Source organism: Bufo gargarizans, chromosome 5 (assembly GCF_014858855.1).
Source record: "Bufo gargarizans isolate SCDJY-AF-19 chromosome 5, ASM1485885v1, whole genome shotgun sequence".
NCBI classification, from domain to species: Eukaryota; Metazoa; Chordata; class Amphibia; order Anura; family Bufonidae; genus Bufo; species Bufo gargarizans.
In genome coordinates this window covers 483,437,438-483,465,194 of record NC_058084.1, presented here as the reverse complement: position 1 = coordinate 483,465,194, position 27,757 = coordinate 483,437,438, and the positions used below count along the sequence as shown (strand labels likewise).

Below are 27,757 nucleotides of genomic sequence, written 5' to 3'. Positions count from 1 at the left end.
CAGCTTTACCTGCACACTGTCAGCTTTACCTGCAGACTGTCAGCTTTACCTGCAGACTGTCGGCTTTACCCGCAGACTGTCAGCTTTACCCGCAGACTGTCGGCTTTACCTGCAGACTGTCAGCTTTACCCGCAGACTGTCAGCTTTACCTGCAGACTGTCGGCTTTACCTGCAGACTGTCAGCTCTACCTGCAGACTGTCAGCTTTACCTGCAGACTGTCAGCTTTACCCGCAGACTGTCAGCTTTACCTGCAGACTGTCAGCTTTACCTGCAGACTGTCAGCTTTACCCGCAGACTGTCAGCTTTACCTGCAGACTGTCAGCTTTACCAGCAGACTGTTGGCTTTACCTGCAGACTGTCAGCTCTACCTGCAGACTGTCAGCTTTACCTGCAGACTGTCAGCTTTACCTGCAGACTGTCGGCTTTACCTGCAGACTGTCAGCTTTACCTGCAGACTGTCAGCTTTACCTGCAGACTGTCGGCTTTACCTGCAGACTGTCAGCTTTACCTGCAGACTGTCAGCTTTACCTGCAGACTGTCAGCTGTAATCTGAGGGATTTACATCCAGATCAGGTGAACGGTGCAGGAATTACAGCAGTTGCATCTGTGCCTCCCAGTTGTTAAGGGACCAGAAGTAATGGGACAGAATAATAATCATAAATCAAACTTTCACTTTTTAATACTTGGTTGCAAATCCTCTGCAGTCAATTACAGCCTGAAGTCTGGAACGCATAGACATCACCAGACGCTGGTCTCATCCCTGGTGATGCTCTGCCCGGCCTCTACTGCAACTGTCTTCAGCTCCTGCTTGTTCTTGGGGCATTTTCCCTTCAGTTTTGTCTTCAGCAAGTGAAATGCTCAATCGGATTCAGGTGCGGGGATTGACTCGGCCATTGCAGAACATTCCACTTCTTTCCCTTAAACTCTTTGGTTGCTTTTGCAGTATGCTTTGGGTCATTGTCCATCTGCACTGTGAAGCGCCGTCCAATGAGTTCTGAAGCATTGGGCTGAATATGAGCAGATAATATTGCCCGAAACACTTCAGAATTCATCCTGCTGCTTTTGTCAGCAGTCACATCATCAATAAATACAGGAGAAGCAGTTCCATTGGCAGCCATACATGCCCACGCCATGACACTACCACCACCATGCTTCACTGATGAGGTGGTATGCTTAGGACCATGAGCAGCTCCTTTCCTTCTCCATACTCTTCTCTTCCCATCACTCTGGTACAAGTGGATCTTGGTCTCATCTGTCCATAGGATGTTGTTCCAGAACTGTGAAGGCTTTTTTAGATGTCGTTTGGCAAACTCTAATCTGGCCTTCCTGTTTTTGAGGCTCACCAATGGTTTCCATCTTGTGGTGAACCCTCTGTATTCACTCTGGTGAAGTCTTCTCCTGATTGTTGACTTTGACACACATCCACCTACCTCCTGGAGAGTGTTCTTGATCTGGCCAACTGTTGTGAAGGGTGTTTTCTTCACCAGGGAAAGAATTCTTCGGTCATCCACCACAGTTGTTTTCCGTGGTCTTCCGGGTCTTTTGGTGTTGCTGAGCTCACCGGTGCGTTCCTTCTTTTTAAGAATGTTCCAAACAGTTGTTTTGGCCGCGCCTGATGTTTTTGCTATCTCTCTGATGGGTTTGTTGTGTTTTTCAGCCTAATGATGGCTTCACTGATAGTGACCGCTCTTTGGATCTCATCTTCAGAGTTGACAGCAACAGATTCCAAATGCAAATAGCAGACTGGAAATGACCTCTGGACCTTGTATCTGCTCATTGTAATTGGGATAATGAGGGAATAACACACACCGGCCATGGGACAGCTGAGAAGACAATTGTCCCATTACTTGTGGTCCCTTAACAAGTGGGAGGCACAGATGCAACTGCTGTAATTCCTGCACCGTTCACCTGATCTGGATGTAAATCCCCTTAAATTACAGCTGACAGTCTGCAGGTAAAGCTGACAGTCTGCAGGTAAAGCTCATCTTGTTTGTTTCATTTCAAATCCATTGTGGTGGTGTATAGAGCCAGAAATGTTACATTGTGTCCATGTCCCAATATTTATGGACCTGACTGTATGTCTACATATAGGGAACAGAAGGGTCTGAAGGGAACAGAGGAGCCTGGAGGAGACAGAGGGATAATCAGGAGACAAAGTTGTCTGGAGGGGACAGAGAAGTCAAGAAGAGGACAGAGGGATCAGAAGGGGACAGGAGTCTGGTGGAGGACAGAGGGTCCAGGACGGGACAGCGGAGTCCGGTGGGGACAGAGGAGTCTGGAGAAGGACAGAGGGATCAGGAGGGGACGGGACTCTGGAGTGGACAGAGGGATCAGCAGGAGACAGAGGAGTCTGGAGGAGGACAGAGGGATCAGGAGGAAACTGAGGAGCCTGGAGAGGAACAGAACAGTCTAAAAGGGACAGAAGGGTCTGGAGGAAACAGTTGGGTCGGAAGAGAAAAGAGTCTGGAGGAGATAGAGGAGTAAGAGGAAGGACACATAAGTGTAGAGAGGACAGAGGAGTCTGTAGGGGACATATATGTCTACATATAGGGAACAGAAGGGTCTGGAGGGAACAAGAGGAGCCTGGAGGAGACAGAGGAGTCAGGAGGAGGACAGAGGAGTCAGGAGGAGGACAGAGGGATAAGGAGGGGACAGAGGACTCAGGAGGAGGACAGAGGGATCAGAAGGGGACAGGAGTCTGAAAGAGGACAGAGGGATCTGGAGGGGACAGAAGAGCCTGGTGGGGACAGAGGAGTCTGGAGAAGGACAGCGTAGTTTGGAGGAGGACAGAGGAGTCTGGAGAAGGACAGGGTAGTCTGGAGGAGGACAGAGGGGTCTGGAGCAGAGATCGATCTGGAGGGAACTGTGGATACTGAATATCTAATGTAACCATTTATAGTCAAAAATAAAAACGACTATTATATGACAAACACAAGGCAGCCTATACGTGTATTCAATGGATGGATGCCACTAACACCTAAGTCAACCATCGGAGGATTATTTGGTAACCAAAATGGGCAACAAGAAGTCTTTCTGTATTATTGACCTGTGATGGCAACATCCATAACAATCCTGTCTCACTGTTACCAGGGCAGACAAGTCTAAAACCTGACGCACGTTCATGCAGACATACAGATATGGAAGCCGCATAAGGTGGACACAGAAGCCAGTGAGATGTTGATGAAGTTATTTCATTATTTCAGGTTGTTTTCATGGGTTTAATGCGTTTAGACTGTGAGATTAGTAAAGCAATTATTAAAGCAATCAGGTCCTTCATTCCCCAGAATCATAATGTCACAATGTAAGAAATGTGACCTTAGCAGAGAGTGCAACATGGAAGCGGGAAATAAGGAGGATCTATCTTCAAAACATTCAAGAAACAGTAACTAAATTGGTTTTCCAAAGACTCAATAAAAAGGTGATTTTTTACATTTAGTGGATGTCATGAAGAAAGCCTTCCTCTGATTCTTGAGTGACGTTCTTGTCTCCACAGAGAGGCTCGGTCATCGTTAGTTAATGGTTGGATGAAGAGTCATCACTGACAAATGAAGATTAGTTGCATCTTATTATTCTGGTCTTTCCACAGCTCCAGACTGGTTGGAAAAACCAGTTGGGTCTCCAGTACCCAACCTTAGCTTCTGAAGCTTCTGCCATTAACCCTATCTTGTCTATCATTAGGTTGCAGGTATCAGCTGAGTTCCCACAGAGACTTTTATTAGTAGACGTTTTAATGAAAATCATTCTCCGGGGGTTGATCTTACGCTTCAGGTCAAGGACTGTGCTAACTTTCCCTGCTCCATATTCACAGACATACAGTATGGGCCACAGTCCTAGTTGTGTCACAGATGACCAGCTTATTATCACATCCAGACCTAGTAATCTGATACTTGGAGGAACTTTTCGAGACCCTCCAGTCTTTGATCCAAGTGACTGGCTCATTTGCAGGTTTTACACAGTGAAGTGAAGCACTTTCCCCCATACTGTAGATACCTCCAGACTGGTAGTGGAGGGCTTTTCTAGAAGAACATGAGATTACAGATGTAGAACACATCTTGCTGTTGTCTTAACTAGAATATTTTTGCATCCTTAAATATGTAGTTTATGAATGTATACTGTCTAAAGAAGCAAAAGGTCCACAAAATATAAGAATATGGGTTCAACTAGTTACTAATTAATGGACTCCACGTTAAAAGAAACTCCCATAGGTGGACGGCTCTCCATCCAATGTCCACATCGGAGCCCTTTTCTGGTGTTTTCACTCCAACAGTTTTTGTTGGTTTTTTACTTCTGGTAATTGGACAGTGCTTCTATCATTTACAACTTTTCTCTATGATCTATAAACTGTGAATATGCCATCATTTACACATTATTACCTTTCACTAAAAGTTTTACAGAAGTTTTCTGGTTTCCGGCTTCAAAGGTGACTATCCCAGAGTCCTTCACACCCAACTGCTTGAGATACAGAGTGTGGTAGCCCCCTGCAAGGGCTTGTATCTCATTGACTTCATTGGTATGCAGCGGGGTTTTATCCAGAAACCATTGTACTTTCTGATAATGTGCCGGAGAAATCCTACACTTAAACATGACAGATTCTCCTTCAAAAACTTCTGCATCTTCCAAGTCTTCTACGATAAGAACTTTGTGGCCTAAAATGAACACAGACAGTTGAGAAACCAAGGTCCGGTGGGATGACGTGAGTGAGCGTATCTTTGTGGCCGCTTCTCTATTCTTTGGGGAGCTCCATTCTTCGTACTCTCTGGGTTTGGATCTGTGGCTTCTAAAGGACAGCAACGTACTGACAACAATAAGCGGACCTCGATAGACAATGTCAAGCTAACACAGAAGATCATGCAGTCACAAGGCGACACACTACAGGGACAGACATTGTCCGAGATATACACAGAGTGACAAGAACTTGGACAACATCTTGGTGGGGGACACATTGAGGCAACATCTGCCTGGTGGATCATGTCTAGTCGGCCCCTTATACAGAGGTATATATGACTATAGTCATCAGGGGGAATCATCCAGCAATCAGGCAGATGGCCGAACTCCACATAACATGACTTTACTGCCAGCCAAAAGTATGTGCCCCCCCAGACGTAAACTACAGAACTTTCTTCCCATCCTCCTGTATTTTTAGTGTGTGTTATAGCCAGAAGTGGTCAGACTGTGTGAAAACTGCAGCAAAATAATACAGAACATGTAAGGCTAAAAAGAAGAGAAAACACGAAATTAGGTGAATAGTAATAAAAATAATAATAGTGACATATGGGAGTGAATGGGTGTACGGCAGATTAGCTCAGTGGGAATGTGCCTTATGTCATTCTTCAAATGCAAAGTATAATATGATATAGAACAGTTATTGTACATCAGATCGTTATGCAAATTATAGAAACATAGAAACATAGAAACATAGAATGTGTCGGCAGATAAGAACCATTTGGCCCATCTAGTCTGCCCAATATATCTGAATACTATGGATAGCCCCGGCCCTATCTTATATGAAGGATGGCCTTATGCCTATCCCATGCATGCTTAAACTCCTTCACTGTATTTGCAGCTGCCACTTCTGCAGGAAGGCTATTCCATGCATCCACTACTCTCTCAGTAAAGTAATACTTCCTGATATTACTGTTAACCCTTTGCCCCTCTAATGTAACACTATGTCCTCTTGTAGCAGTTTTACTTCTTGTAAATCTTCTCTCCTCTTTTACCTTGTTGATTCCCTTTATGTATTTAGCCGTCTCTCTCATCTCCCCTCTGTCTCGTCTTTCTTCCAAGCTCTACATGTTAAGGTCCTTTCATCTTTCCTGGTAAGTTTTATCCTGCAATCCATGGACCAGTTTAGTAGCTCTTCTCTGAACTCTCTCCAAAGTATCACTATCCTTCTGGAGATATGGTCTCCAGTACTGAGCACAATACTCCAGATGAGGTCTCACTAGTGCTCTGTAGAGCGGCATGAGCGCCCCCCTCTGTCTACTGGTAATGCCTCTCCCTATACACCCCAGCATTCTGCTAGCATCTCCTGCTGCTCTATGACATTGTCTGCCTACCTTTAAGTCTTCTGAAATAATGATCCCTAAATCCCTTTCCTCAGATACTGAGGTTAGGACTGTATCACTGGTTGTATATTCTGCTCTTGGGTTTTTACGTCCCAGGTTCATTATCTTGCACTTATCAACATTACATTTCAGTTGCCAGATTTTTGACCATTCCTCTAGTTTACCCTTAGTCCTTTTCCATTTGGTGTATCCCTCCAGGAACATCAACCCTGTTACATATCTTTGTGTCATCAGCAAAAAGACCCACCTTACCATTGAGGCCTTCTGCAATGTCGCTGATAAAGATATTACACAATATGGGTCCCAGAACAGATCCCTGAGGTCCCCACTGGTAACAAGACCTTGGTCTGAATATACTCCATTGACTACAACCCTCTGTTGTCTGTCCCTCAGCCACTGCCTAATCCATTCAACAATATGGGAGTCCAAGCCCAAAGACTGCACTTTATTGATAAGCCTTCTATGTGGGGCAGTATCGAAAGCCTTACTAAAGTCCAGAGAAGCGATGTCTACTGCACCTCCTCCATCTATTATTTTAGTCACATAATCAAAAAAATCAATAAGATTAGTTTGACATGATCTCCCTGAAGTAAACCCATGCTGTTTTTCATCTTTCAATCCATGGGATTTTAGATGTTCCACAATCCTCTCCTTAAGTATGGTTTCCATTAATTTCCCCACTATTGATGTCAGGCTTACTGGCCTATAGTTGCCCGATTCCTCCCTACTACCTTTCTTGTGAATGGGCACAACATTTGCTAATTTCCAATCTTCTGGGACGACTCCTGTTGCCAGTGATTGGTTAAATAAATCTGTTAATGGTTTTGCTAGTTCACCGCTGAGCTCTTTAATAGCTTTGGGTGTATCCCATCAGGCCCCTGGGACTTATCTGTATTAATTTTAGACAGCTGACTTAGAACCTCTTCCTCTGTAAAGACACATGCATCAAAAGATTCATTAGTCTTCCTCCCTAACTGAGGTCCTTCTCCTTCATTTTCCTTTGTATAAACTGAACAGAAGTATTCATTGAGGCAGTCGGCTAGTTCTTTATCTTCTTCCATATACCTTCCTTCTTTAGTTTTTAATTTGGTAATTCCTTGTTTTAGTTTCCTTTTTTCATTTATGTATCTGAAGAATGTCTTATCGCCTTTTTTCCCTGACTGAGCTCATTTCTCTTCTGCCTGGGCTTTAGAAGCTCTTATAACTTGTTTGGCCTCTCTCTGCCTAATCTTATACATTTGTCTGTCATCCTCATTTTGTTTTTTTACAATTCCTAAATGCTATCTTTGTGTTTTTAATGATTTTGGACCACTTCTGCTGAGTACCACAGTGGTCTCTTCCTTTTTTTGCCTTTACTGACAAGCCTAATGCAGTTATCTGTTGCCTTCATTAGTGCCACTTTTAAGTAGTCCCATTTCTCCTGGACTCCAATGAAACTGTTCCAGTCTGATAGGGACTCGTATACCACTAATCTAATTTTAGAAAAGTCAGTTTTTCTAAAATCTAAAACTTTTGTTTTTGTGTGGTGTGACAGTCACTGTACTTATAGTAAACCACACTGACTGGTGATCACTAGATCCCAAGCTTTCCCCTACAGTAATATCAGATACCAAATTCCCATTTGTGAATACTACATCTAAAATGGCCTCCTTCCGGGTTGGCTCCTCCACTACTTGCTGTACGGATAATCCCAGTAGGGAATTTAGAATATCTGTGCTCCTGGCAGAACTAGCTATTTTGGTTTTCCAGTTTTCATCTGGAAGATTGAAGTCTCCCATAATGATAACTTCCCCCTTCAATGTCATTTTAGCTATTTCCTCAACTAGTAGATCATCTAATTCTTTGACTTGGCTAGGTGGTCTATATATCACACCTACACGAGTTACCTTATGATTATCAAGCTGCAAGGTAACCCAAACTGACTCCAAATTGTTCTCGCTAACTTGTATCAAATTAGATTTTATGCTATCTTTCACATACAGGTCCACCCCTCCCCCCTTCTTGCCTACTCTGTCTTTCCTGTATAGAGAGAACCCTGGTATTGATTTATCCCAGTCATTACTCCCCTTGAACCACGTCTCAGTAACAGCCACTACATCTATATTCTCAGATGCCATTATAGCCTCAAGTTCATTGATCTTATTCCCTAGACTGCGAGCATTTGTAGACAAGACTCTGAGCTTGTCATTTCTTAACCTTTGTGCTACTGGCATCTTCTGGCATTGTTCCGGGGGGCAGTCGGACTGCTGAATTATCACTCTTTTGCCCCCCTTTCCTAGTTTAAATGCTACTTAGCAATAACATCTATAAATAACATCTTAGAAAATAACAATTGTGATTACAAAAATGTATCAGCAGAGTATCAGTACAGTATCACCAGGGTATCAGCAGTGTATCAGTACAGTATCACCAGGGTAACAGCAGTGTATCAGTACAGTATCACCAGAGTATCAGCAGTGTATCAGTACAGTATCACCAGGGTATCAGCAGTGTATCAGTACAGTATCACCAGGGTAACAGCAGTGTATCAGTACAGTATCACCAGGGTAACAGCAGTGTATCAGTACAGTATCACCAGGGTATCAGCAGTGTATCAGTACAGTATCACCAGAGTATCAGCAGTGTATCAGTACAGTATCACCAGAGTATCAGCAGTGTATCAGTCCAGTATCACGAGAGTATCAGCAGTGTATCCGTACAGTATCACCAGTGTATCAGCAGTGTATCAGTACAGTATCTGTAGAGTATCAGCAGTGTATCAGTACAGTATCACCAGGGTATCAGCAGTGTATCAGTACAGTATCACCAGGGTAACAGCAGTGTATCAGTACAGTATCACCAGAGTATCAGCAGTGTATCAGTACAGTATCACCAGGGTATCAGCAGTGTATCAGTACAGTATCACCAGGGTATCAGCAGTGTATCAGTACAGTATCACCAGGGTAACAGCAGTGTATCAGTACAGTATCACCAGAGTATCAGCAGTGTATCAGTACAGTATCACCAGGGTATCAGCAGTGTATCAGTCCAGTATCACCAGAGTATCAGCAGTGTATCCGTACAGTATCACCCGAGTATCAGCAGTGTATCAGTACAGTATCACCAGAGTATCAGCAGTGTATCAGTACAGTATCACCAGGGTATCAGCAGTGTATCAGTCCAGTATCACCAGGGTAACAGCAGTGTATCAGTACAGTATCACCAGAGTATCAGCAGTGTATCAGTACAGTATCACCAGGGTATCAGCAATGTATCAGTCCAGTATCACCAGGGTAACAGCAGTGTATCAGTACAGTATCACCAGAGTATCAGCAGTGTATCCGTACAGTATCACCAGTGTATCAGTAGAGTATCAGTACAGTATCACCAGGGTATCAGCAGTGTATCAGTACAGTATCACCAGAGTATCAGCGGTGTATCCGTACAGTATCACCAGGGTATCAGCAGTGTATCCATACAGTATCAGCAGTGTATCCGTACAGTATCACCAGGGTATCAGCAGTGTATCAGTACAGTATCACCAGGGTATCAGCAGTGTAGCAGTACAGTATCACCAGGGTATCAGCAGTGTATCAGTACAGTATCACCAGAGTATCAGCAGTGTATCAGTACAGTATCACCAGGGTATCAGCAGTGTATCAGTCCAGTATCACCAGAGTATCAGCAGTGTATCCGTACAGTATCACCCGAGTATCAGCAGTGTATCAGTACAGTATCACCAGGGTATCAGCAGTGTAGCAGTACAGTATCACCAGGGTAACAGCAGTGTATCAGTACAGTATCACCAGAGTATCAGCAGTGTATCAGTACAGTATCACCAGGGTATCAGCAGTGTATCAGTCCAGTATCACCAGAGTATCAGCAGTGTATCCGTACAGTATCACCCGAGTATCAGCAGTGTATCAGTACAGTATCACCAGAGTATCAGCAGTGTATCAGTACAGTATCACCAGGGTATCAGCAGTGTATCAGTCCAGTATCACCAGGGTAACAGCAGTGTATCAGTACAGTATCACCAGAGTATCAGCAGTGTATCAGTACAGTATCACCAGGGTATCAGCAATGTATCAGTCCAGTATCACCAGGGTAACAGCAGTGTATCAGTACAGTATCACCAGAGTATCAGCAGTGTATCCGTACAGTATCACCAGTGTATCAGTAGAGTATCAGTACAGTATCACCAGGGTATCAGCAGTGTATCAGTACAGTATCACCAGAGTATCAGCGGTGTATCCGTACAGTATCACCAGGGTATCAGCAGTGTATCCATACAGTATCAGCAGTGTATCCGTACAGTATCACCAGGGTATCAGCAGTGTATCAGTACAGTATCACCAGGGTATCAGCAGTGTAGCAGTACAGTATCACCAGGGTATCAGCAGTGTATCAGTACAGTATCACCAGGGTATCAGCTAGGGATGAGCAAACAGGGGAGGACTCCATCATAACGAAAACGGGACGGATCCGTGTTGCAGCCCATAGACTTCTATTATGACGGAATGAATAACGGAATGTCTCTAAAGGAATTCCGTCATAGAATTGCATTATGGTCCGTGGTAACGGAATCCATAACGCAATTCAGCATATACCCCAACCCGAACACGAATTTGAACTTCAAAATATGAAGTTCGCTCATCCCTAGTATCAGCAGTGTATCGGAAGTGTACCTGCAGAACATTGTTGGCATAATCAGCAGTGTATTAGTAATATATCAGTAGGGTACCAGTAAGGTATCAGCAGTGTATCAGTACAGTATCATCAGGGTATGAGCAGTGTATCAGTAGTATATCAGATGTTTATCAGCAGTGTATCAGTACAGTATTATCAGGGTATGAGCAGTGTATGAGCAGTGTATCAGAAGTGTATGATGATTATATCAGCCGTGTATTAGCAGTGTATGATGAGTGTATCAGCCTGGTATCAGTAGAGTATCAGAAGGTATTTTAGTAGCATATCAGCAGTCCCGCTCATACCTGTGACGGTGAGGGAGGCCTTGCACTGGGCATCTCCGATATCACATATGTATGTGTCGCTGTCGCCCTTCTCCAGGTCGTTGACGGTCAGGCTCAGGACATTCCCTTTCTGGCTGAGCCTCATATTTCTTGGACGACTTGAGCTCAGTGATACTTTTCCTCCACTTCACGGTGAGTGGACTTCTCTCAGCCTCACAGGTAAAGATGGCAGCTTCCCCCTCCTCCGCCTTCACGTCTGAAATCTCCTTAATGAATCTATTGGGTTTTTCTGCAGATATAAATATGGAGGGGTGTTACAGCTTCCAGAATATCCCCATGCTACTTATCTGCTAAAAACTCAAGAAGATGACACAAGCATCTGATATAGGATCCTCCACACAAGGTAAACCAACACCCTGCAATACTCTGAAATCCTGTTAATACAAGGTTACTCCATAAGAAGTCCTCAGGAGGTGGTCTCATGACCTCCATAGACCTTAGGTTGTCAACTACCTAATTCCATGGATGGTCCTCGGTTCTTTGAGAGTTAAGGGGACAAAGGTTATGCACAGTAAATTATCTAATGGTTCTTATGGTAGCCCCCATCATCCTGAGTAGTCTACTGAAGAGAAACCCCAACAAAAACTAGATCTTCCTCATGGCCATTCAGACCATTGCACAGCATTGCCCGCGCCTCCTCCAGGTGATACATGACACATCGCTGCGTCCTATACAGATGTTGATGCTAGAAGTGCTGCCACCAAAGAGGGATCTGGATGGCCACCAGTCCCCAGCACTGGGTGGAGGATGACATGGCAGACAACTGTGATTTGTGGGGTTCCATGTGATGTCATCTAGTGAGGTTTGTGTTTCTGTCTCCCAAGTAGGATTTGTGTTACCAGACCCACAAAACAAATGAAAAGAGGACGGATCCATGTTCTCCTGGCAACGGCTGTCCCCGTCATCACCTACCTGCAATCTGCACTGAAGCTTTGGTCTTGGAGATGGAAGTTTCACAGATGTATTCACCAGAGTCTTTGACTGAGGCTTCATGAATTATGATCCAGGTCTCCGTTCTCTCCTGGCAGATTTCATATTTCTGGCTTCTCCTCAGCACTTTCCCATCCTTGGACCACTTGACATTTGTGTCCTCCTTTGAGAGCTCACATTTTAGCACAATGTCTTCTCCAGCAATGGAAGTTTTATCTTCCAGGGGTTTTAATATTATTGCTGGCTTCTCTGAAAATACAAAAACAGGATGTTAAAGGCGAACGTGAACACCCAGACTCCATCACCAACATCACTGCCCGACCTCATCACTAATCAACCTCATCATTGACTTCACTGATCAACCTCATTGCCGACATCATTGTGCAGTGTCCTACTCCGTGTTAGAAGTGGGCCCCTAAACCTTTTATAATGTCATGTCTATTTTGTCTGTAATAGCTCCAAATTCCTCACAACAGGCTGGTAACTGCATTACACCCAGTCACCACTAGGTGGTGCCACAGCACTGGGGAGACCGCCCTGTTGGTTGCAGAGTTAGGATAAAGATCCAAGTACCTGAAGTCTGGGTTATTGGGGGGAAGCCACAGCTTAGGAAAGTATCTCTCCCACACCAGCCAAACCTAAGCCTGTATTGACCAGCCCGACCAAGCCTGTTGTTGGGATTTGCAGCTCAGCCATCTTATTGTATAACAAGGCACTTCTACTGGATTATAACGACCTCAAGGCGATTATTCGAGTAAAGTTCCAGTTTGTTCAGCAACTCCTGACTCTCTCCTTAGAATCCAGGGCCGTCTTTAATATTGATTGTACCCTGGGCAAAAATTTACTTGGGCCCCCTGGATCCCGCCTTCCCACACCTTAGTAGGCAATCACGCCCTCCACCACAACACACACAAAATCCACACATCTGGTAGAGTCCAGTGAATGACTGTAAATACTTCCAGTTCTGAAGACTCCAGCGGCTCAGGATCAGTGATCTGGGCTGGAAGTGGGCTCAGGCTAGAAGTGGGCACCGCTCTTCAGGAAGGAGACCGGGGCTTGGCTCACCCTGGCGTTACTGTGCACCCCAGCACCCCACAGTATGCAGTATAGCACCCTATAGTATACAGCAACCCACAGTATGCAGTATAGCACCCTATAGTATACAGCACCACACAGTATGCAGTATAGCACCCCACACTATACAGTACCCCACAGTATATAGTAGAGCAGTATAGCAGCCCACAGTATACAGCACCTCACAGTATACAGCACCCCACATTATACAACACCTCACAGTATACAGTAGAGCAGTATAGCACCTCACCGTATACTGGACCCAAAACTATACACGATACAGCACCCCACACTATACAGTACAGCAGTATAGCACTCCACAATATACAGCACCCACAGTATACAGTATACAACCCCCCCACGGTACACAGCCCCCCACTATACAGTACAGCAGTATAGCACTCCACAATATACAGCACCCACAGTATACAACCCCCACAGTATACAGGCCCCCACAGTATACAACCCCCACAGTATACAGGCCCCCCACGGTATACAGGCCCCCACGGTATACAGGCCCCCACAGTATACAGGCCCCCACAGTATACAGGCCCCCACAGTATACAGTCCCCACAGTATACAGCCCCCCACAGTATACAACCCCCACAGTATACAACCCCCCACAGTATACAACCCCCCACAGTATACAAGCCCCACACAGTATACAGCCCCACACAGTATACAGCCCCCCACAGTATACAGCCCCCCCCCCACTATACAGCTCCCCCCCCCCAGTATACAGCCCTCCACAGTATACAGGCCCCCACAGTATACAGCCCCCACAGTATACAGCCCCCCACAGTATACAGCCCCCACAGTATAGAGGCCCCCACAATATACAGCCCCCCACAGTATACAGTACCCCACTATACAGTAGTTTACAGTATATTAGTATAACAGCCCCTGTCACCTTTTTCTGATGTAATCTTCACAAAAAAAGCTCCACAGTTAAGGCAAACTTCTACAGCAACACTCCTGGTAGTACCTTGATGACCTCATAGCCATGTGACCAGTAGTATTGCTAGGTTACTGGTCACATGGTGATGATGTCATCTAAGGTCCTAGAGAATCACAGCTCTCACAGTACGCTGCTTGGAGTGCAGGCAGGCATGGCAGCGCCCCCTGTGTAGCTGACAGCCTGACACCCGGGCAGTGGCTAGCAGGGCTCAAGAGGCAGCTGCCTTGAGCCCCCCAGGAGCAACTGGGCCCGTGGCAGTTGCCCCTTTTGCCCCTTGTTAAAGACGGCCCTGCCTTATTCGTCACTATCCCTCATTGCACTTTACGGTGCTGGCATCATGAACACCAGGGACCCTGCCTCCACCGCACCTTAACCACACCACCAAGGACATCTCAGCCACCATCTGGCGGGAGTCTCTGGACAACAAAGTGTGCCCCAAAGGAACTGGTGCTGTCCTTCCATTCACTGCACGCCGGCCCGTGGAGCGCCTTCAGAACTGTAAGTAAACTACTGCTACACCCATCGGCCCACCATAACTCACATATTGCCCCTGCGGCCCGGTCGCTGCAAATGCCCTACCTCATCACCGACAACAATGCCCAACCTCACCATCAACATCACTGCCCAACCTCATCATCAACATCACTTCCAACCTCATCACCTACTTCACTGACATCATCTACCCAATGTCATCAACATCACTTTCGACTTCATCACCGACACCACTGATCAACCTCATACTCAACATCATTGCCTATCCTCATTGCCGACATTACTGCTGACCTCATCACCAACTTCACAGACCAACCTCATCACCGACATCACTGCCCAAACTCATCACCAGCATCATTTCCCCTTCTCATCATCAACATCACTTTCGACCTCATCACCGACATCACTGCCCGACCTCATCACCGACACCACTGCCCGACCTCATCATCGACATCACTGCCCAACCTCATCATCGACATCACTGATCAACCTCATCACCAACATCAGTGCCTGATCCCATCAGCAACATCAGTGCCTGATCCCATCACGAACATCCTTGCCCGACCTCATCATCGACATCACTGCCCGACCTCATCACCAACATCCGTGCCAGCCTCATCAATAGCATCACTCCCTGGCCTCATCTCCGCATTACTGGCCTCATCACTGGCGTCACATATATCAGTAGTTAATCTGAGATAATGATGGGATTTCTTACCTCTGACAGTCAGTGTGGCTTTGGATGATAGGTTGCGAGCTGTGAAGATAACATCTCCGGCGTCACTGGCCTTTACCTCCTTTATGTTCAGCAGGTACTTCCGGCCCTTGTTGGACACTTCGAACCTCTGATCACTTTCTACGTCCACCCCGTTTACCGTCCAGGAGCATTCATCGATGCTCTCATGAGACAAGACACACTCGAAGCTGCAGCTCTCACCTTCTTTGGCCTCGGTGCTCTTCAGGCGTTTCGTGATTCCAATGTTGAGTTCTGCAGAGACGATACTGGATGATTAGAGGATGAATCACATGTTGGGCAGGGTGTCTCTTGAATACTGGCCCAGGTCACATGGTAACCAGGGGTTATTATCATCTTCTGTATGGGTCATTAATTAGGTCTCACTATTACTAATGTGACATAATATGACACCCATCACTACTGGAACACTAAGACTTTGGTGAATGACCAATAAATATACGACTGGGGGATAAGGAATGCGTTCTAGGCCAGGAAAACGCTACTGTCCATGACGAGGAACATGACCACACGGTGTACCATCGTCTCTGTACACATCTGACCATACTGTCTTTGTGAGTCCATGGTGAGCAATGACAATCCCTGATTTGTCATGTGACACAGTCTTGAATACATCCACTGTCATTGTGACCATATGATGAGCCACAAACAGGATGATGATAGGAATGTATAACTCACCTTGTACGCTGACTTTCGACTTTGCCACTTCAGTGCCGATGTCACAGGTGTACAGTCCGGCGTCGGCCTTGTTCAGGTTGTGAATGGTAAGGGACACGATTTTTCCAGCCTGGATCTGGTGATATTTGTCTCCGTTTGGCAGAAGTTGATCATTTTTCTTCCAGATGGCGGTGACTTTGGGTTTGGAGACCTCACACTTCAGAGTGACCATCCCTCGCTCCTCTCCCACCGCATCATCCAGAGACTTCATGAACACTGCAGGCTTCTCTACAAGAAGGACAACCACACCCCAACATGTCAGAAGAGCAATCTACAGTAAAGTCCCAGACTTCATCAGAATAGGCCCTCCAAACAGCCTGCCCACGACAATACGTCTCGCTCTGTCAATTTTTCTATTATCAGAGGGACATCTCTTACTACGATTAAACTGGCCATCATTCAGAAAATATAATACATTCCCGTAATACGGCACATGAAAATCCAAAATTCTACTGATCTGGCACCCATCAAAGATCCTTACCAGAATTTAGCATGCAGCACACAGCTCTCGATCATGAAATACTGTAGATCCTTCTAATAGTCCAGAAGGTCCTGCATATGCTGGACTAATGGAATATTCCTGTTTATTCTTTACAAGCCCCCTCACCTTTGACCTTCAGCTCTGCAGTGAGTGTCAGCTTCTGACTCTTTAGGCTGATGGTCCCGGAGTCCTGGGCAGCCACTTGCTTCAGGGTCAGGGTGTGGCATTCTCCAATCTTTTTGATGTCATTGTAGTTGTTTGTGTAGAGCAGCGTGTCATTGAGGAACCATTCCACCTCCTCGTCATCATGAGACAGTTCGCAGGAGAATACAGCACAACTCTCTTCCTCCACCTCCACATCTGCCAAGGGCTTCAACACTTTTACGTCCCGAGCTGAGGAACCAGGAGCAAATAATTACGTCCCTGGTGACACACAGTAGAGGTTCATCTCATGTCACCTGTCATCCTTACCTTGAACCGTGAGTATGGCAGAAGTCTCGACTGGCCCGACTTTACACGTGTATATGCCACCATCCTCAGGAGTCACCTTCACAATCCTCAGCTCTGCTGTGCCGCGCTCCTGCTTTATTCTGTATCTGTCTGAAGCTTCGATCTGCGTCTTCCCCCAGAACCATTCCACAAACTTAGGAGGAGGCTTGAACTCACAGGAGAAGAGGACAGACTGGCGCTCGCTGACCGTCCTGTCTTCTAGCTTCTGAGTGACCTGCACTGGAATCTCTGAAGAACAGAAGGACAAATGATTCAGGGGTCAGAATCCTGTATAATGAGAGAGGGGGCAGAGGAGAACTCACCTTTCACAACCAGATTAGCGGTGGACTTGGATTTCCCAATGTGAAACTGGATGGCACCGCTCATCTTTGAGGATGTCTTCCAAAGGGTCAGCCGATGCACCGTACCCTCCTGCTCTATGGTGATGTCTTTCCCATTCTGTAGAACTTCACCCCCCAGGATCCATTTTGGGGGCTTCACAGACACAATGGATGTTACACACTCAAATGTTGCCTTCTCCGGTTCCATCACCTCCACATCGCTCAACTCACTGACAATGTTAATAGATTGTTCTGTACGAAAGAAAGCAAAGAAAGATATAGAAAGCTAGACAGTAATTATGAGAAAGATAGATATTACATAAATGATAGATTAGATAGATATGAGATAGATAGATAGATAGATAGATAGATATGAGATAGATAGATAGATAGATAGATAGTTAGATATGAGATAAATAGATATGAGATAGATGGATAGATAGATAGATAGATAGATAGATAGATAGATAGATAGATATGAGATTGATAGATATGAGATTGATAGATATGAGATTGATAGATAGATAGATAGATAGATATGAGATAGATAGAGTACTCCCGGTGACCGGTATCTGCAGAAAAGTTCAGCAAAAAGCACCTGATGTACCAACAGTCTGACTAAGACATCAGAGGCCGTGCTGTAATAACAGAGTACACAGAAGAACTCTACAGCTTCTTTAAGGATCCACCTGAACACCTAGATGCATATCTAAGAAATATCTCTCTTCTACACTTGTTCCAGATCAGTCACTCGACTGTTCTCACTCTTCACTTCTAACCTGATAAAGAGTCATGCAGTGAGACATTTCCTACAACGTATTTAGCCAGTCCCTCCACGTTAGCACATCTTTCTCCAGCCTTGGCTGTCCTAGGATACCTGTGGAAGACCTCAATCATCTGATGAAGTTCAATAGAACTGTCTGCTGGGGGGTTGGTGGGAGACATTTGAGGGGGCAGACAGAACCCCACATTTAAAAGTGAAATTATCTTTCCACACTCCAGCAGGAGAGGCAAGGAGAATGGAAGGAAAGACTTTTGAGCTGATCTCGCAGGTCACGAGTCTCTGCCACCATCAGAGAGAAGGCGATATACGTCCCTACTTTCCTAATGGACTCCAAGAGCTATCGATAACGTTGAAATAGGCAAGGGCCAAGAACTTTCTCTTGTGTAGATATTATTCTTCTGAACCAGAATATCCTGGAGAAGTCAGCCACTGCAAAGAGTGTTACAGGATAAAGGGAACCCGACTTGACCATTCTCCAGGTTCTGAAGGAAGAAATCATCAAGGAAAAGAAGAAGCAACTTGGGACTTATCCTACGACCCAAGTAAGATGGCAGCAGATAATGAAAAGCAGCTGGAAGCTCAAGTGACATCCCTAGAATGACTGGTCTAGGAGATGAATGAGGTACTCATGTTCTGGGAAAACAAAATAGCGGGCAAGAGAGGAGACGTTGGCAGACCACTGACTACCAAAAGATGATCCGAAGGAGAGCCAGGAAGGACACTATATGTCCACGACATCCCACACCGCACACGGTCACTGCACACAAGGAATTTAGTAGGGAAAATACTGCAGTGGAAAAATCCCTGCTGGATGCACAAGACTTAAATCAGAGTTTTCCCCAGAATAAGCTCACATTCCTGCTTGACACCAGGTGACAAGCCACCACCATGGATAAATCCATCTTTGAAAAACATTTCTCAGTCATGTACAAAATCAGTTCAACCTGAGAGAGTCTTTCTGCTGATACCCATGGTGGGATGGTGGACTGGACATTTCAGTTTGGATAAAAAAAACTCCAGAAGAAAGGGCTGATGCTGGTGGCAGAGAAAGCCATAACCTCGGATGTCCCAGTAAGGCTAGTTTCACACTAGCGGCAAGGAACTCCGGCAATTTGTTCCGGTGGGTGAACAATCTGTCGGATCCGTGCTTCGGGGCAGAAGCAGAAGCACGCAAGCATGCCAACAGGTGGCCGGAATAAAACTACAACATGTTGTACTTTTATTCCGGCCACCTCTCGGCATGTTTGCCGTGCTGCCGCCGGAACTCTGGCCTGCCCCCATTAGAGTCAATGGGGCCAGAGCGGTAGTCCGGGGGCACGCGTGCCCTAGCCGCAGCACAGATCCGACAGGCTGTTCACCCGCTGGAACAGCCCGCTGGAGTTCCTTGCCGCTAGTGTGAAAGTAGCCTAATATTGGGGATGAAGTTATTCAGAGACATTGATGGACTCGTGGCCAGTGAATTTGGGCTGAAGTATTGGCGGTATTTCCTGAATGAATGGCTGCAGCAGTTGGCTCTATAGAGAAAGCTGTAACAGTGTCAAATCCAGCAGGGGCTCCGGAATCTACTAAATTACATATGTGAAAATACCCAATCAAGCCTGCTTAAAGTTTCTGTAGGACATGAAGTGGTGATACCCCTACCTGTCAGCACCAATCCAGAATTGAAGGGAGACAATGTGTTGGTAAAACCAATTCGGCAGCTGGTCACTTTTGTTCACTGTGCAAGTAGAACAAGTCCTAGCAAGGATGATGAATGTCAAAGTCTAGGTTGTCACCAAGCAAGCTGACAAAGTCAGTGGAGATGCTGGAGAAGCTCCATAATGTCTTCTGCTGCTCCAAGAATGACTCTGAATTGGCTCAAACCTCAGAGTATGATAACCCTATCAGAGATGCAAGAGCCATCCATTGGCTTCAGGAGGTGAAGGTGCTGCTGAAACGAATGCTGCCCAGTAGTATTATCGCAGTGTGTTGCACCCCCTCATAGTGTAAGTGACTGAGAAGGATGGAACCTGTGGTTTTGTGTAGACTATAGGCGTCTTTATACATGCACTGTGTGAAAGCTTGCCTGCTTCCACGAGTAGAAGAAAAGTACTTTTTACACCTTAGACCTGGCAGGTGATTCAACAACATCCCTGCGACTTTCAGAAATTGATGGGGTTAGTGGAGATCAATGCTAGTGTGCCTACTAAATTACCTGGACGACATTAGAATTTTCTCTACCACCATCCCTGAGTCTGGACCTGATGCTGACACAGCTTTGAACAGCATGGCTCTAGGCTAAACATGAGCAAATGTCACCTGTTTAAGAAGGGCATCGAGTACCTGGGATAGAGCCTGCCCAGCAGTGGTTTGAGAAGGAATCCTGAGATTTTCTGGGTCACTTAGACAGCTAAAGAAGGTTCATAAAGGACTTTGCCAACGGGTCTACTAACGTATATGCCCTGCCGAATACCAAGAGGGACATCTTAAGTTGGGGCCCCGTAGTAATTGGGACATTATGAGTCCTCTGACTGACTTATGCCAGTAGAACATTGCAGAATGAGGAGAAGAAACCTGCAAACTGCAGTTCAGGTTGCTGGAAAACGATGAGAGATGGGATGAGAGAAGTCGTGGTAAGGATGCATGAGAAAATGGAATCGATTGTCCTCATCCAGACCTTTACAAGATGAATGGTGCCCCAGAGACTACAGACCAGCAGTAGATTGTGGAGAAGCGTCCCTTGCCTCTGCAAGAAAGAGGGACTGAAACTGTTCCTTTGGGAGACCATCTGCGGGTACCACAGCTCTGGTGGCTGTATTTTGGAAGATTACAACCAAGATTTAATGATCGGGTAAGTTGTAGGAAGAGGCAGGAAGAAGGCAGATTCTGATATAAGCCAGGAAGTGGGAAGAGTCTAATGTAAGGCAGGAGGTGGGCAGAGTCTGTTTTAAGGCAGGAAGTGGGCAAAGTCTGATGTAAGATAGGAAGTGGGCAGAGTCTGATGTAAGATAGGAAGTGAGCAGAGTCTGATGTAAGATAGGAAGTGGGAAGAGTCTAATGTAAGGCAGGAAGTGGGCAGAGTCTGATTTAAGGCAGGAAGTGGGCAGAGTCTGATTTAAGGCAGGAATTGGGCAAAGTCTGATGTAAGGCAGGAGGTGGACACAGTCTGATGTAAAGCAGGAAGTGGGCAGAGTCTAATGTAAGATAGGAAGTGAGCAGAGTCTGATGTAAGATAGGAAGTTGGCAGAGTCTGATGTAAGATAGGAAGTTGGCAGAGTCTGATGTAAGATAGGAAGTGGGTAGAGTCTGATGTAAGATAGGAAGTGGACATAGTCTGATGTGAGCCAGAATCTGGGCTGAGTCTGATGTGAGGCAGAAAATGGGCGGTCATATGTAAGAGGGCAGAGTCTAATGTAAGACAAAAAGTCGGCAGAGTCTGATGTAAGGCAGGAAATGGGAAGAGCCTGATGAAAGGCAGGAAGTGGACGGAGTCTGATCAGAAGCCAGGAAGTGAGCAGAATCTGATATGAGGCAGAAAATGGGCAGTCAGATGTAAGGAAGAAAGCAGACAGAGCATGACAGAAGGTAGGAAGTGGGCAGAATCTGATATAAAGTAGAGCGTGAGCAGAGTCTGATATAAGGCAGGAAGTGGGCAGAGTCTGATGTAACGTACAAAATGGGAAGAGTCTGATGTAAGCCAGAAAGTGAGCAGAGTCAGATGTAAGCAAGGATGTGGTCAGAGTCTGATGTAAGCAAGGATGTGGTCAGAGTCTGATGTAAGCAAGGATGTGGTCAGAGTCTGATGTAAGCAAGGATGTGGGCAGAGTCTGATGTAAGGCAGGAAGTGAGAAAAGTCTGACGTAAGGTAGGAAGTAAGGAGAGTCTGATGTAAGGTAGAAAAGGGAAGAGTCTGATGTAAGCCAGAAAGTGAGCAGAGTCTGATGTAAGTCAGGAAGTGGGCAGAGTCTGATGTAAGTCAGGAATTGGGCAGAGTCTGATGTAAGGTGAGAAGTGGGCAGAGTTTGATGTAAGGCAGGAAGTGGACAGAGTCTGATGTAATGTGAGAAGTGGTCAGAGTCTGATGTAAGGCAGGAAATGGGAAGAGCCTGAAGAAAGGCAAGAAGTGGACGGAGTCTGATCAGAAGCCAGGAAGTGAGTAGAATCTGATATGAGGCAGAAAATGGGCAGTCAGATGTAAGGAAGAAAGCAGACAGAGCATGACAGAAGGTAGGAAGTGGGCAGACTCTGATGTAAAGTAGAAAGTGAACAGAGTCTGATATGAGGCAGGAAGTAAGCAGAGTCTGATGTAAGGTAGGAAGTGAGTAGAGTCTGATGTAAGGTAGGAAGTGAGCAGAGTCTGATGTAAGATAGGAAGTGGGAGGAGTCTAATGTAAGGCAGGAGGTGGGCAAAGTCTGATGTAAGGCAGGAGGTGGACACAGTCTGATGTAAAGCAGGAAGTGGGCAGAGTCTAATGTAAGATAGGAAGTGAGCAGAGTCTGATGTAAGATAGGAAGTTGGCAGAGTCTGATGTAAGATAGGAAGTGATGAGACAGAATCTGGGCTGAGTCTGATGTGAGGCAGAAAATGGGCGGTCAGATGTAAGGCAGGAAGTGGACAGAGACTAATGTAAGCTGGGAAGAGGGCAAAGTCTAATGTAAGGCAAAAAGTGGGCAGAGTTTGATGTAAGGCAGGAAATGGGAAGAGCCTGATGAAAGGCAGGAAGTGGACGGAGTATGATCAGAAGCCAGGAAGTGAGCAGAATCTGATATGAGGCAGGAAATTGGCAGTCAGATGTAAGAAAGAAAGCAGACAGAGCACGACAGAAGGTAGGAAGTGGGCAGAATCTGATATAAAGTAGAGAGTGAACAGAGTCTGATATAAGGCAGGAAGAGGGCAGATTTTGATGCAAGCAAGGATTTGGGCAGAGTCTGATGTAAGTCAGGAAGTGGGCAGAGTCTGATGTAACGTACAAAATGGGAAGAGTCTGATGTAAGCCAGAAAGTGAGCAGAGTCTGATGTTAGCCAGAAAGTGAGCAGAGTCTGATGTAAGCCAGAAAGTGAGCAGAGTCTGATGTAAGCCAGAAAGTGAGCAGAGTCTGATGTAAGCCAGAAAGTGAGCAGAGTCTGATGTAAGCCAGAAAGTGAGCAGAGTCTGATGTAAGCAGGGATGTGGTCAGAGTCTGATGTAAGCAAGGATGTGGGCAGAGTCTGATGTAAGCAAGGATGTGGGCAGAGTCTGATGTAAGCAAGGATGTGGGCAGAGTCTGATGTAAGCAAGGATGTGGGCAGAGTCTGATCAGAAGCCAGGAAGTGAGCAGAAAATGGGCAGTCAGATGTAAGGAAGAAAGCAGACAGAGCACGATAGAAGGTAGGAAGTGGGCAGAATCTGATGTAAAGTAGAAAGTGAACAGAGTCTGATATGAGTCAGGAAGAGGGCAGAGTCTGATGTAAGGCAGGAAGTGAGCAGAGTCTGATGTAAGGCAGGAAGTGAGCAGAGTCTGATGTAAGGTAGGAAGTGAGCAGAGTCTGATGTAAGGTAGGAAGTGGGCAGAATCTGATGTAAGGTAGAAAATGGGAAGAGTCTGATGTAAGACAGAAAGTGAGCAGAGTCTGATGTAAGTCAGGAATTGGGCAGAGTCTGATGTAAGACAGAAAGTGAGCAGAGTCTGATGTAAGTCAGGAATTGGGCAGAGTCTGATGTAAGGTAGGAAGTGGGCAGAGTCTGATGTAAGGGAGTAAGTGGGCAGAGTCTGATGTAAGGTGAGAAGTGGGCAGAGTCTGATGTGAGGCAGGATCTTGTGTTTGTTGTTTTTTTCAAGAAGGGAACAGAGCAGTAAAAGAGTGTGGAGCATGGAAGAGCAGACCTAGCACCTCCAGAGCACGGGAACTGGCATGTGTGTTACATCCAACCCAAAAAAATGTGAGAAGCAGCCAAGCTACTGGAGACATATGTTCAGCAAAAATCAGGAGACACCTGGTACCACAAGACATCATAAACTGTACCGGAATAATAGAGCACAGAGACTGTTCTGTGCAGAACTAGGAGCCACCTACCACCCCAAGCCATACCTAAAAGAGATTTGTGTGTTAACCTCTTCCAGATCAGTTCCAGCCCCACTGCATGACAGACAGACATATCAAGGCATTTCTGGCACTCACTGTGTCCTTGATTGCTTGCAAACCTTTCACTCCAAGCTGGATCACTACTTTTACCTTATATGTAAGAAATGATATGAGATAGACAGGTAGGTAGATTGGTACGTGTCACCTTCTACCAGCAGCTTGGCGGAGGTCTTGTCATCTCCGGCGTCACAGGTGTAGGTGTCCTCGTCCTCGAACTCCACCTCGTTGATGATAAGCTTCCTGTCGCGCTCCTGGCTAACAATCTCGTATCGCTTTCCCGTTTGTATGACTTTGTCCTTCTTGTACCAGGTCACCTCGCCGCTGGCACGGGACACTTGGCACTCCAGGAACACCCGGTGCTTCTCTATGGCGATCTTATCCCGCAGTGGCTTGGTTATTTTTACTGGAAGTTCTGCAAACATAAGGAAGGGTCACTCCAGGGTTAATATTATTATTATTATTATACCCTATATTGATCCATGTATATACTCCAGTTATATCCAGAGCTGATGTCCCAATCCTGCTGTTACATCATGTGTTATACTCCAGTCACATTCAGAGCTGCAGGCACAACTCTGCCTCTGAGTCAGAAAGTAATATCAGAATTGTAAATGCAGCTCTGGATGTGAATAGAGTATGTGAATAGAGTGCTAAAAGTCTGCACAAGGTTTGTATGTGTCAGTTGCACAGTGCCCGGTACCCACCTCGAATGCGCAGCCTGGCGCAGGACTCTGCATTTTCAGCCACAAGCTTGATCTCTCCGGCATCTTGCGCCTGAACGCTCTTGAAGGTCAGTGAGAAGGTCCGTCCTGAAATGAGAGGCCGCAGACGTCAGAACCAAACTCTAGTGCACCCCGGAGCTCCATGATGTCCTGGGGCCACAGGTCCATGAACTTCTACGATGTGACATAATCCACTAGTCACCACATAAGGTACAAGGGCAGTAAAGACAATGTACTGGCCAGGAGATGTGGGGTCAGATGCTGGAGTCAGTGGGGGTCAGATACTGGAGCCAGTGAGGGTCAGATGCTGGGGTCAGTGGGGGTCAGATATGGGATCAATAACAGTGAAATGCTGGGGTCAGTGGGGGATGGGATGTTGGGGTCAGTGAGGGTCAGATGCTGGGGTCAGTGAGGGTCAGATGCTGGGGTCAGTGAGGGTCAGATGCTGGGAGCTGTGGGGTCAGTAGGGTCAGATACTGGGGTCGGATGCTGGGAGCTGTGGGGTCAGTGAGGGTCAGATGCTGGGGTCAGTGAGGGTCAGATGCTGGGAGCTGTGGGGTCAGATGCCGGGGTCAGTAAGGGTCAGATGCTGGGAGCTGTGGGGTCAGTAGGGTCAGATGCTGGGGTCAGTAAGGGTCAGATGCTGGGAGCTCCAGTGTCAGTAGGGTCAGATGCTGGGAGCTGTGGGGTCAGTAGGGTCAGATGCTGGGGTCAGTGAGGGTCAGATGCTGGGAGCTGTGGGGTCAGTAGGGTCAGATGCTGGGGTCAGTGAGGCTCAGATGCTGGGGTCAGTAGGGTCAGATACTGGGGTCGGAAGCTGGGAGCTGTGGGGTCAGTGAGGGTCAGATGCTGGGGTCAGTGAGGGTCAGATGCTGGGAGCTGTGGGGTCAGATGCTGGGAGCTGTGGGGTCAGATGCTGGGAGCTGTGGGGTCAGATGCTGGGAGCTGTGGGGTCAGTAGGGTCAGATGCTGGGAGCTGTGGGGTCAGATGCTGGGAGCTGTGAGGTCAGATTCTGGGAGCTGTGAGGTCAGTAGGGTCAGATGCTGGGAGCTGTGGGGTCAGATGCTGGGAGCTGTGGGGTCAGATGCTGGGAGCTGTGGGGTCAGTGAGGCTCAGATGCTGTGGTCAGTAGGGTCAGATACTGGGGTCGGAAGCTGGGAGCTGTGGGGTCAGTGAGGGTCAGATGCTGGGGTCAGTGAGGGTCAGATGCTGGGGTCAGTGAGGGTCAGATGCTGAGAGCTGTGGGGTCAGATGCTGGGAGCTGTGGGGTCAGTAGGGTCAGATGCTGGGAGCTGTGGGGTCAGATGCTGGTAGCTGTGGTGTCAGATGCTGGGAGATGTGGGGTCAGTAGGGTCAGATGCTGGGGTCAGTGAGGGTCAGATGCTGGGAGCTGTGGGGTCAGTAGGGTCAGATACTGGGGTCAGTGAGGGTCAGATGCTGGGAGCTGTGGGGTCAGTAGGGTCAGATACTGGGGTCGGATGCTGGGAGCTGTGGGGTCAGTGAGGGTCAGATGCTGGGGTCAGTGAGGGTCAGATGCTGGGAGCTGTGGGGTCAGATGCCGGGGTCAGTAAGGGTCAGATGCTGGGAGCTCCGGTGTCAGTAGGGTCAGATGCTGGGAGCTGTGGGGTCAGTAGGGTCAGATGCTGGGAGCTGTGGGGTCAGATGCTGGGAGCTGTGGGGTCAGATGCTGGGAGCTGTGGGGTCAGTAGGTTCAGATGCTGGGGTCAGTGAGGGTCAGATGCTAGGGTCAGATGCTGGGGTCAGTGAGGGTCAGATGCTGGGGTCAGTGAGGGTCAGATGCTGGGGTCAGTGAGGGTCAGATGCTGGGAGCTGTGGGGTCAGTAGGGTCAGATACTGGGGTCGGATGCTGGGAGCTGTGGGGTCAGTGAGGGTCAGATGCTGGGGTCAGTGAGGGTCAGATGCTGGGAGCTGTGGGGTCAGATGCCGGGGTCAGTAAGGGTCAGATGCTAGGAGCTCCGGTGTCAGTAGAGTCAGATGCTGGGAGCTCCGGTGTCAGTAGAGTCAGATGCTGGGAGCTCCGGTGTCAGTAGGGTCAGATGCTGGGAGCTGTGGGGTCAGTAGGGTCAGATGCTGGGGTCAGTGAGGGTCAGATGCTGGGGTCAGTGAGGGTCAGATGCTGGGGTCAGTGAGGGTCAGATGCTGGGGTCAGTGAGTGCATGGGAGCTGTGGGGTCAGTAGGGTCAGATACTGGGGTCGGATGCTGGGAGCTGTGGGGTCAGTGAGGCTCAGATGCTGAGGTCAGTGAGGGTCAGATGCTGGGGTCAGTGAGGGTCAGATGCTGGGAGCTGTGGGGTCAGTAGGGTCAGATACTGGGGTCGGATGCTGGGAGCTGTGGGGTCAGTGAGGGTCAGATGCTGGGGTCAGTGAGGGTCAGATGCTGGGAGCTGTGGGGTCAGATGCCGGGGTCAGTAAGGGTCAGATGCTGGGAGCTGTGGGGTCAGTAGGGTCAGATGCTGGGGTCAGTGAGGCTCAGATGCTGGGGTCAGTAGGGTCAGATACTGGGGTCGGAAGCTGGGAGCTGTGGGGTCAGTGAGGGTCAGATGCTGGGGTCAGTGAGGGTCAGATGCTGGGGTCAGTGAGGGTCAGATGCTGGGAGCTGTGGGGTCAGATGCTGGGAGCTGTGGGGTCAGATGCTGGGAGCTGTGGGGTCAGATGCTGGGAGCTGTGGGGTCAGTAGGGTCAGATGCTGGGAGCTTTGGGGTCAGATGCTGGGAGCTGTGAGGTCAGATTCTGGGAGCTGTGAGGTCAGTAGGGTCAGATGCTGGGAGCTGTGGGGTCAGTGAGGCTCAGATGCTGAGGTCAGTGAGGGTCA

General features: G+C 47.3%; 1 protein-coding gene across 1 annotated transcript in view; it reads right to left on the bottom strand.

The window, feature by feature from the left end:
- OBSCN (obscurin, cytoskeletal calmodulin and titin-interacting RhoGEF) overlaps positions 1-27,757 on the bottom strand; it is a 452,890-nt gene that overhangs the window by 303,749 nt on the left and 121,384 nt on the right. The window contains 11 exon segments of the mRNA XM_044292830.1: positions 4,375-4,647; positions 11,040-11,157; positions 11,159-11,307; positions 11,991-12,257; positions 15,251-15,520; positions 15,965-16,231; positions 16,611-16,877; positions 16,956-17,222; positions 17,297-17,566; positions 24,347-24,613; positions 24,906-25,010. Coding sequence (XP_044148765.1) covers positions 4,375-4,647; positions 11,040-11,157; positions 11,159-11,307; positions 11,991-12,257; positions 15,251-15,520; positions 15,965-16,231; positions 16,611-16,877; positions 16,956-17,222; positions 17,297-17,566; positions 24,347-24,613; positions 24,906-25,010 — 2,520 coding nt within the window.